Raw genomic sequence first — 11,956 nt, forward strand, 5'->3', positions numbered from 1 at the left:
AGTATTGCTGAATTAACAAATATTCACCATCTCTGGTAAACGAAATCAAAGAGTTCGTATCCCCACCCCCCACCCCCACACCCCTACTTATTTTGCTTTGCAGATCAGGAACCCTGGAGTGTATTTAAAAATAGAAACGAAGATCAGCTTTTGACAATTAAACAGATCTTTTTTTCTTGCTTTTAAAGACAATTTCACGGGGCGCCTGGGTGGCTCAGTCAGTTGGGCATCTGACTCTTGATTTTAGCTCAGGTCATGATCTCAGGGTCGTGAGACTGAGCCCTGCATTGAGCTCCACGCTCAATGCACAGTCTGCTTGAAGATTCTCTCCCTCTCCCTCTGCCCTTCTACTCCCGGTGTATGCTATCCCTCTCTCTCTCTCTGTCTAAAATAAATAAACAAGTCTTTAAAAAAAAAAAAAGACAATTTCATACTGTTAAAATGTAGTCTCCTGTCATACTGGTGACAATCAAAGTGCTTCTTGCTCAAATTTTCCATTGAATTTGATTAGTCTATTTATACAGATAAATCAAAGAATCAGAGAGACACTGAGATACAAAATTGACAAACAATAGTTGATAAATATCAAAACATATATTAAGGTCTCTATAATGCTTTTATTGTCAAGCCTGTCGAGCTATTCACCAACCCTTGCTATTCTTGGTATTTACTAGGAAACAAAACAAAACAAAACAAAACTGCAGCCAGTCTTTAAGATAGTAGAGTAGATATGTTCTCAGTGGGAGGGGACAGTCACTGTACGCTTCTCCCAAACAGAAAGTGCTGCTTCAGTAACCCATTTGAACTTTTAAAGCTCAAGGAGGTAGGATGGTAACAATGACTGAACTGCAGATAAATGACTACCTCATTCAATTACTGTTTGGCTAGAAAAAAAATAATTGAAAAGAAACTGATGTGAAATGTTGGGGTCTGCGAGGAAATGGTCAAGGAAAAATTCTTGAGACCTTTTCAGTGCAAAAAAAGGTGGTTTTATTAAAGCACTGGGACAGGACCCATAGGCAGAAAGAGCCGCACTGGGATTGTGAGGAGTGACTGATTACATACTTTCCTGTTGGGAGGGGGTTGGGGATAGTGTAAATCATCAGTCGGTAAGGAATTTGGAAGCAAGGTTTCCAGGGCCTTGATGGGGCTAGGTGCTGTTAGGAAAAGGTCATTTACTACTGTCTAATAAAACCTTAGTCATGAGACCCTTCAGATGTGTATCAGTGGGCCATGTGCTTGGAGGAGGACTGCTAACATAGATCTTGGGGGGGGCAGTGGAGTAGAGGTAAAGAAAGTTTTCAAAGGAATTTCTATATATTAAAGACTTACAGGACCTTGGAGGTCAGGCTAATATCAAGCTAAGGTTGCCTTTTGCCTCTAGCAAAGCATTAACATTGAGGCAGTTGAATTCCTGGAGGAAACACTCTGCCTGTCTCAGTTACTTGTCAATGGGCTGCAAGTTGTAAGGAAGTTTGAGGGGTTTTTTTTGTTTGTTTGTTTTGCCTTTTTCTCCATATCAGAAACATTAATGTGACTAATTAAAAGGAGACCAAACAACTGATTCCTCAGAGCACTAATCTTGGGAGATAATGGAGCAAAAGGCTTGTATTTTGGAAGGCAGCAGCAATTTTTCCTGGAAACGAAGAATTCTTTAATACAGTGGAGTAAATTATTTTCTAAATCCACTGATCCAAGCTCCTAAAAAGTCTGCTTACTTCCAAGGTACAAGAACTTCATTCTGTTCTTAATGGAAGGATAAAGGTCTTTGTTTCTGCTTAGATACCATTAAGATGATGCTTTAAAATTCTTCCTAAACGGAGATTTTTCAGATATTTATGAAAAAAGTCTTCCTGATTTAAATTATTTTGGTCTACAAAGCCAGATAATCTGCTTCAACCACTTCACTTTACACATGAGAAAAGGTACAGAAAGATAAAGGAAATAGCTCTTGAGTGTCTATTATTTTAAAAATGTGTACGCTTAAAAAGGGAGGACAAGGACATTTCCTATCGGTATACACAAGCTGATCTTAGAAATCTTTTGGCTCTCCAACTTGTCTGACAGTGCTAGAAGCTCTGACATCTAAGTATACAAGGACTACATAGGATAATGCCCACCTACCAAATCTTGAACTGAATTCTGTGACAGCCACAAGAAGATATAAGTGAACACCTCAAACTGCCGTGATTAATACATACTCATATTTCCTCTGATGGTCCATGTTACCTCCTTCTCCTTTTTTTTTTTTTTTTTTTTTTTTGCATTCCGTGTTCTTCCTACCATTAGATTCTGTGACACACACGAGCTGCATGGACCGGTAAGTACAGGTCCACATATTATGAAACTAACAAAAATGAAAAAACAGAAAAGTCTACCAGCTTCTCAAACCTCATTAGCATGAAACTCACGTAATATGTTTTGGTCATGTCAACTTACTGGTCTCACAAGAGTTGGTCGATATGGATATATATTTATTGGACATATGTTTATGTTTTTACAGGAGAAAAAAAAGACAGTCAATTCTATTCACTGGCTTTTTTTTTATGTCATGCTGTTACCAGGTGGAATGTGGTGGAAGGATGGAGAGTACTAGCCTCCTGTCCTTGACCTTAGAGTAGCAGCACCATAATTTTAAAAGGCAGGGCCGTAGGGTGGGCCCCAAAGGGATGCCTGTCCTGCTCACCTTGTCCTGCCTGGCTTACCCCTCTCCAGCCTGGCAAGGGTGACTGTACTTATGATGAGGGAACAGAAGGCTGGCTGAAGACAAATCAGAAGCTGACACCCTGCAACCCCCCCCCCATGTATGTGACATTCCTCGGCACTCCTGGCTGCCCTAAAACTAAGGAAAGGAAAACACAAATGATTAACTGACAGAGATCACAATCCTGGGAGGCCTGGGTCTCCCTCAGTTTACACATGTCCTAGTGATTTACAAGGAAGAAGCTTTCTTATCAATAGCCTAACTTCCAGAGGCCCATAATTCAGTTTCCTGAAGCCCTAACATTACCATCCCCTCCATAAACTTGAGGGAAGCTGAGGCAGAAGGAAATGTAAATAAAACGGAATTTCTTTCCGGACCTGCAGCCCACTGATAAGGACATGTGATAGGAGGAAAGTAACATTCTCCAGGGAAGCTCCCAACTATCTTACTATTAACACCTTCTAGAGGGGTCAATGCCCTTAACTTGACAATAGCAAGGCCTCCAGTGTCCTGTCTTCTTTGACATATGAAAGTGCTTTCTCAGCCTCCCTTTTTCCTTACCTCCCCCAGCACCATGGTATATAATCAGCCACCTCTCACAACCCAGGGCAGCAGCTCTTTCTGCCCACGGGTCCTGTCCCCGTGCTTTAATAAACCACCAATTTTGCACCAAAGACGCCTCAAGAATTCTTTCTTGGTCGTCGGCTCCGGACTCCACCCCACTGAACCTCACTTATATTCTACGACCTCATCACTTATATCAGACAAAATAGACTTTAAGTCTAAAACTCATTGAAGACAGAGACCATTGCGCAATGATAAAAGGGTCAATTCAACAGGACAATATAAAATGGATTTAAACAGACATATTATCAGGCCATAATTGAAGAATGATGTCTAATCTGTAATTTATTTTTTTAATTGTATTTTTAAAAAAGATTTTATTTATTCATTCGAGATAGAGCATGAGAGAGAGAGAGAGAGCATGAGCTGGGGGACAGAGAGAGAGGGAAAAGCAGACTCCCCACTGAGCAGGGAGCCTGACCCGGGGCTCAATCCCAGGACCCTGAGATCATGACCTGAGCCGAAGGCAGACACTTAACAGACTGAGCCACCCAGGTGTCCCTAATCTGTAATTTATGTATTGGAGAATTTTGGTGATGACAAAAAAAAATCTTTAAGAAAAGAATTCTTTGGTAACTTTTGAGAGGGCAGCTTCCCAAATTCATGGGAGACAAAGCAAAAAAAAGTGGGGGGGGGAATTATATTTTCTTTTCTGGCCAAAGATAGAGAAAAAGGGTCCAGATTGACCCTTTGAAACAACCAAAGAAAAAAAAAGGGAGAATATATGGCACCAGTTTGAAAGACACCAGACATCAGGCAATAGAGATCAATCTCTGAGAGACATAGAACAAATGAGGTGAGCACTGTGGTCACCCCAGATTCCTTAATGAATTTCTAGGCCATGGCTCAGGGAGGGGGAGCCCAGGCAGAAACCAATGTTCACTCTAAATTTAGGGGATGAACCTAAGAGATGTTGGAGAACAACATGGGTAGACTTCTCAAGACCAGAAAGTAGAATTTCCTGCAGAGCGAGAACTTCAGAAACTTTAAGACCCCACCCCCATCTCAATTGTTCAACTCATTATTGATCTGCTCACGCTTGTGAGGAAGTTACCTAAGGGCAGGAAATGAATTACTTAAAAAGATGATAAGTAACAGTGCCTGGCACTTATCCCAGGCCTAGAATAGTGACTGTTCCTGCCAGCCAGACTTAAAACCTCAAGATTCACAGGCATTGGCTAGTGTAAAGAGAAGAGTCTTGCCTCAGCAGTGGGGAATCATTTGCCACAGATTGAGCACTGCTCTGTTTCTGCCTATCAAATCTTAAAAAGGACCCCAAAGGATCAGACCATTTCCAAGCAATTTAACGGCATATAGAAACAAGTGTCAAAAATATTTATAAACTTACTGGGCACCTGGGTGGCTCAGTCGGTTAACCATCTGACTCTTGATTTTAACTCAGCTCTTGATCTCAGGGTCATGAGATCGAGCCCCATGTCAGGCTCTGTGCTCAGCATGGAGTCTCTTTGCCCCTCTCCCTCTGCTTCTCCACCCCCCCAACCCCACTTGCACTCTCTCCTTCTCTCTAAAATCTCAAAAAAATTTATATACTTACAAAACTATCCAGTACCCACATGGGTAAAATTCACTATTTCTGGCATCCAATAATAAATTACTAGGGTGCAAGAGGCAGTAACATGCTTCTCATAATTAAGAGTTGAACCAATCAATCAAAACCAACCCAGAATTGACACAGATGTTAAAATTTACAGGGGGAGACATTAGAATAATTTTAATGTCTATATTCCAAATGTTCAAAAAATTAAGTAGAGACATGGAAAAACAAACTAAATTAAACTCCTAGAGATGAGAATTTCAAAGTGTGAGATGAAAATTATATTTTAAGGCATTCATTACAGATCAGATATTGCAGAAAAAACAGATTATTATACTTTAAGATTTAGCAAGAGAAATGAACTGAAATACATCACAAAGAAAAACAACATTTAAAATGAGCATAGCATCAGTGAGCTGTATGAAACTTCAGAGTAATCTAACATGTGAATAATTGGAATCTATGAAGAAAAGAGAAGAAAAAAAGCAAGGCGGAAAACATATCTGAAGAAATTATGGCAATTTCCCCCCAAATCTGATGGAAACTATGAACACACAAATTCAGGATGCTCAACAAGCCTCAACCACAAGAAACATCAAAAATGATACCATACACATCATAATCAATTTGCTCAAAAACAATTATAAAGAGAACATCGTGAAAGTAGTCAAAGGGGGGGAAAGACACCAATTATGTACAAACAAAAACCAGAGTGACTTTATACCTCTCCTTCAAAACAATGCAAATGAGAAAACAATGGAGACGGCTTTTTTTAAAAGATTTTATTTATTTGTTTGAGAGAGAAAGAGACAGAGACAGTGCATGAGCAGGGGAGGAGCAGAGGAAGAGGGAAAAGCAGACTCCCCGCTGAGCAGTGAGCCTGAAGCAGGGCTCAGTCCCAGGACCCTGAGATCACGACCTGAGCCAAAGTCAGACGCTTAACTGAGCCACCCAGGTGCACCAGAGCCATCTTTTTTTTTTTTTTTTTTTTTTAGATTTATTTATTTGGGGGGGGGGACAGAGGGAGAGAGAGAATCTCAAGCAGACTCCCTGCTGAGCACAGAACACCACCTGGGGCTCAATCTCACCACCCTGAGATTATGACCTGAGCCAAAATCAAGAGTCAGACACCCAACCAACTGAGCCACCCAGGCACCCCTGGAGCCATCTTTTTTAAAGTAATGAAAGACAAAAACTATCATCCTAGAATTCTATGCACAGAGAAAACATCTTTAAAAATATCTTTTAAAAAAACAAGGCAAAATAAGAAAAAATTCAAACACAGAAGAACAATTTAATCACCAGCAGACATACAGTACAGTCTATTTTTCTTCTTCCTGCAGTTAAATGATAAAATAGATATACTGATCTACACAATGGAGTAAATAATAATGAAATTAATCATTAAATGGGTAAATATTTTTATATGTTAAAATCTATTTAAGGGTGATGTAGTCTTTAAGCCAAAGTAATTCAAAAAGTATTGTGGAGGTCATAAAATATATAAAAGTTAATGAATGTCCACATGCTACAGGCTGTGTCTCCCCCAAATTTATATGCTGAAACTTAATCCTCAATATAATAGAATTTGGGCATAAGACCTTAGGGAGGTGATTAAGTTATGAGGGTGGAGCCCTTATAAAAGAGGCCCAGGAGATTCTTTATCCCTTCTGCCATGTGAGGACGCAGGAAAAGATGGCTGTCTATGAACCAAGAAGTTGATTCTCACCAGATACCGAATATACCTGTATCCCAAACTTGGACTTCCCAGCCTCCAGAACTCTGAGAAATAGATTTCTGTTGTGTATAAGCCACCCAGTGTAGGATGTTCTGTTACAGCAACCTGAAAGGACTAAGAAATTGGTACCAAGACTAGGGTGTTGCTGTAACAAATCCTAAAAATGTGGAAGTGACTTTGGAATTGAGTAATGACTAAAGGCTGGAAGAATTTTGAGGTGCAGGCTGGAAAAAGCATTGTAGGTTGCCATGAACAGACCATTAAGGGTGACACAACAATAGATCAAAGTTAGGAGAAGAAGCCAATTAAAAGAAAACAGAAAAAAATATTGGGAAAAGTTAATGAAATTAAAAACTGTTTACTTATGGAGATAAATAAAATGTGTTAATCTGTAGCCAGTATGATTAGGGAAAAAAAAGGAAAAAGAAAGAAAATACAAATTACAAAAATCAACATTGGAAGAGGTGACATTACCACGATTCCATAGACATCTAAAGGACAATACGGAAATAGTATGGATACTTTATGGCAATAATTTTGACAATATAAATAAAACAAACGTATTACTTGAAATACCCGAACTAACTGAACTCATTAAGAAAAATTAGATAATCTAAATATCCCTATAGCTATTAAAGAATTTGAATTTGCAGTTTAAAAAAACAAAGCAAAACTTTCCCGTAATGAAAAATTCTAGCTTAGATGGCTTCATTGGTGACTTCTACAAAATATTTAAGGAAGACACAATGCCAATCCTACAGTTACAGAAAATGAAAAAGATGGGATACTTCCCAAATTATTCTATGATGCCAGCGTTACCCCGATAACAGAGCTAAACAAAGTCAGTAAAGGGGAAGAAGCACCAGATACTACCCATAAACGGAGATGCAAATATATGTTTGCAATAGTTTAGCAAACCTAATCCAACAATATATACAAAGGATAATACATTATGACCAAGTGGGGTTTATCTCAGGAATTCAAAAATATTTTTGCCATGCAGAAATCAATGTTATTTACTATTTTAGCAAACTCTGAGAAAGTAAAAGCTGTATAAGTATCTCAATAGGTGCAGAAAAAGCATTTGACCAATCCACATATCTGAAACAAAGCATTTGTCACAAGACCCCCGAACATAAGGAATAAAACAGAACTTAAAATGAAAAATGGTATGTACAAAAACCCTAAAGCTAGCATCCCACTTAATGGCTTCCCCCCAATATCAGAAATAACACAAAAATTACTGCTCTTATCACTTTTATTCAACAAAAGTAGGTTCTAGTCAGTGCAATAAGGCCAGGAATAAAAGTTTTTCTAATTGAAAGGAAGAAGTGAAACTGTCTTTATTAAGAGACAACATGACTATCAATGTAGAAAATTCAATGGACTTTGCCAAAAAAAAAAAAAAAAGCTACTAGAATTTATAAATTCTTTTATAAAGGTTGCATGATACAAAATCAATATACAAAAATAAGCTATATTTCTATGTATTAACAATGAACATGCTGACTAAAAATTACAGTACTACTTACAATAACATCAAACCATAAAGTATGAAGGAAAACCTAGAGAAAAAAAGATGTGAAAGAACCATGCACTGACAACTACAAAATATTGCTGAGATAAATGAAGTTACACATATATAAATGGAGAGAGGTAACTTTTTCATGGTCAGGAAATTCAAAATTGTTAAGATGTTAAAACTGATTTATTTATTCTACCAAATTCTAATTAAAATCCCAACAGGCATTTTTATAGACATTGACAAACTGATTCTAAAATTCCTGTGGAAATTCAAAGGACCTAGAAGATTCAAAACAACTTTGTAAAAGAAGAAAGAACATGAAGGACTAATACAGCCTAATTTTAAGATTTACAAAATACAAAGTAATCAGCACAGTGTGGAAATGGTGTAAATACACTGAAAGCAATGAAACAGAAAAGTGTCCAGAAATGTACCCACAGAAATATGGACAACTTATACTTACCAAATTACAAAGGTAACTCAGTGGAGAAAAGCTTCTCTTAAAAAAAAAAATCTGGAACTATGGGATATTCACAAGTAAGAAATAAAAATAACAACGCTACAGGGCACCTGGCTGGTTCAGTCAGAAGAGCGTGAGACTCTTGATTGTGGGGTCGTGAGTTCAAACCCCAAGTTGGGTGTAGAGATTACTTAGATAAATAAAAACTTTTTAAAGAATAAATAAAAACTTTGATCCATATCTTGCATCATCTAAAAAATTAAATTTAAATAGAGGTCATATCTAAATGTAAAACCTAAGATTATAAAACTTAGGACAATGAAAAAACACCTTTATGACTTTTCCATAGGGAAAGGTTTCTTAGATATAACACAAAAAGAACAATCCATAAAAAAAAAATAAACTGATAAACTGGACTTCATCAAATGTAAAAACTCTGCTCTTTGAAAAACACTGTTAAAACATGAAAACATAAGCCATAGATGGAGAGAAAAGATTGACAGAAAGATTTACAAATCATATACTTAATAAAGGACTTACATTCAGAATGCACAAAGAACTCAAAACTCAATGATATAAGGCAATATGATTTTATTTTATTTTAAAGATTTTATTTATTTATTTGACACAGAGTGAGAGAGAGCAAGTGTACAGAGGGAGAAGGGGAAGGAGAACCAGACTCCCCACAGAGCAGGGAGCCCACTCCACCCGAGGACCCCGAGATCACAGCCCCAGCCAAAGGCAGATGCCTAACCGAATGAGCCACCCAGGCACCCCAAGACAATACAATTTTAAAATGTGTAAAAAATTTGAACAGATACTCACCACAGAAGAGATAAATGGCAAATAAGCACATGAGCAGATAGTCATTAGGAAAACTCAAATTAAAAGCACAGCAAGATACCACTACACACCTATCAGAATAGCCAAAATTAAAATGACTAACTATACCAAGTATTGGGGAGTATGTGGAGGCAGTGCAATTCTCATACACTACTAGAAGAAATATTACACAGTACAACCACTGTCAGAAAGTTTGGTGATTTCCTCCTAAAATGTTAAACAAACACCTATCATATGCTTTTGCCATTCCCCTCTCTTAAAATTTAACCAAAAGAAATGAAAGTACACATGCATACAAAGATATGAACACAAATATTTGTGGCAGCTTTATCTGTAATAGGCTCAAACTGGAATCAACCCAAATGTCTGCTAAAAGACGAATGGGTAAATAAGTTGTGGGGTATGCCCATATAATGGAATAGTATCCAGCAACAAAAACGAATGAACCTTCACTGCCCATTCCAGGAGAAAGCCGGCTGAGCAGGGCACCTGCCTTGACCCAGCCCTCGGAAGAATCTGGCTGCGCCTGGCTACGCGGTCTCCTAGCAACCGAAAAACAAACCAGTGAAGCTGGTGGTCGCCTGGGCACCAGAGGTACGATGGCGGACAAGAAGTGTCCGCTGGAACGAATGCCCTTGGGCATGAACTGCAAGCCCTGGTACAAAGACAGGTTACCTTCCAAGTGTTTCCCAAAGCACAAGAACAAACTTCTGAAGTTCCCTACCTCCCTGGACAGCCGGCGGTGGATATTTGTAAAAGAGGGCCTGGACGACTTCAGGAGGGGATGTCCACCTTGTGAAGATCTGATCACTCGCGGCCCTAAGGAAGGCTTTCTTCCCATGATTGCTCACAGAGTTCCCAAACCTGCCCCCAAAAAGAAACAGAAAAAGCTGACCAAGGAAGCAGACCTGTTTTCCACACTGTCGCCAGCCCAGCTAGCACGGAGGGCATTCGTAGAGGACATCGAAGCCCACCTGACCAAGCATCCCTTGGCTCTCTACCCAAATCTGGAGAAAGATCTACCTCCAGACCTCTTATTAAAGGTGCTGGAAGTTCTCGATCCCGACAAGAAGCTGAAGGACACGTGGGCTTATTGCCAGAACACCGAGAAAAGAACGAAGTCCCCCACAAAGCTTAGGGAGAAACGTCCTGCCAAAGTCAACCTGGAACTTCCCAAGAAGACTCCTGTATCACATCCAGACAAGTTGCCTCATGAAGAAAGGAAGTCAAGCACAAAGGATTTGCTCGAAAGTCCTCCCCTTCATAGAAAAATACCAAGAGGAGTCCGTGAATTCTGCAAATGGGTTGCTACTTTTGGAGACTTGGGCATTGATGAAGAGTTCATCATGAAACAGTTTGACATTGGCTGTGAGTGCAAACCAACCTATGACAAGAGCCAAACGAAGAAAATAAGCCAGGTTGCTTTGGACCTAAAGTACAGAACAGGGATAGATAAAATGGATGATCTAAAATTCTCCATATACTGGGAGAACTGGGAGAGGAAACTCCAGACACAACGGAATCCTTATAAACCCAACTGGGTGAAGATGAGGTATGGAGCATGGTACTTGAAGCCCAAGTTGTGGAAAAAGCTAATAAATGATGAACCTTTGATTGATCCCAAGGTCTTACTTGAACAAGATGGGAGATATGGAAAGAATTTTCCCAAACAGGATATTCTTGAAGATCTTTATGGAACAATTGCTTTTAAAGACTTCATTCTAAGCAAGGGCTACAGGATGCCAGGCTTCCTTGAGAAGTTGTTTACCAGGAAGGGATGGAAATATGATTCTGTTAGGACTCCAATACACAAAGTAATAAAAATAAACCCAAATGTAGAAGAAGATGCACATGAAGATGTTTAGACAGTTTTCTACTTACTAATTTGCTCTCTCTCTTATTTTAACATCAAGTAGAATTCATGATGAGTATCCCACTGTTCATGTGCAACTTTGATTCCACAATATCTGTCAATTTAACACTTAATGCTTATAAACATTTCTCAGTGACCTTCTGCTTGGGCTCATTAATGTTTTATTAACTATGAAATCAATATTCATATATACTCTTCTTACAATTTTATAGCATGGTGAATAGATGATTATATCTATTATTTGTAAAAATAAAACTATAAATAAAACAATTATTTAATTGTTAGTAATAACAATTACTACTAATAATTATTATATCAGCTACAATATGAAAGGAATCTCAAAATAAATGCTCCAAGCAAAAGAGACTTGTGTAGCTCCATTTATTTTAAAACTGTAATGAAATAATTATGATAATTATTTTGTTAAGCAAAACTCAAAATTCATAGCCAAAATAATGTTATCTTCATTTAATAATAAAATTGTTATCTCCCCTGTCAGGATTGCATGAAGCCCCAAAACCAGATTGAAAACTATTCACCAAAATTGGAGGTGAAACTTTAGTTATGCTGTTTTATCATACCTCCCAATTGAATATATTTTAAAAATTCCAACATATTCATAAAAATTCACCAT

The 11,956-nt window shown here is 38.3% G+C and overlaps 1 protein-coding gene across 1 annotated transcript; it reads left to right on the forward strand.

Annotated features, from left to right (window-relative positions):
- The first annotated feature begins 9,395 nt into the window (after window positions 1-9,395).
- On the forward strand, window positions 9,396-11,378 carry LOC103668223 (protein FAM47E-like). Its single transcript, XM_040625512.1, has one exon. It carries the CDS (start codon window positions 10,049-10,051, stop codon window positions 11,312-11,314), a length of 1,266 nt encoding a protein of 421 aa, XP_040481446.1. The 5' UTR covers window positions 9,396-10,048; the 3' UTR covers window positions 11,315-11,378.
- The last annotated feature ends 578 nt before the right edge of the window (window positions 11,379-11,956 follow it).

This window comes from Ursus maritimus, assembly GCF_017311325.1.
Source record: "Ursus maritimus isolate PB19 chromosome X unlocalized genomic scaffold, ASM1731132v1 scaffold_X1, whole genome shotgun sequence".
Taxonomy (NCBI): Eukaryota; Metazoa; Chordata; class Mammalia; order Carnivora; family Ursidae; genus Ursus; species Ursus maritimus.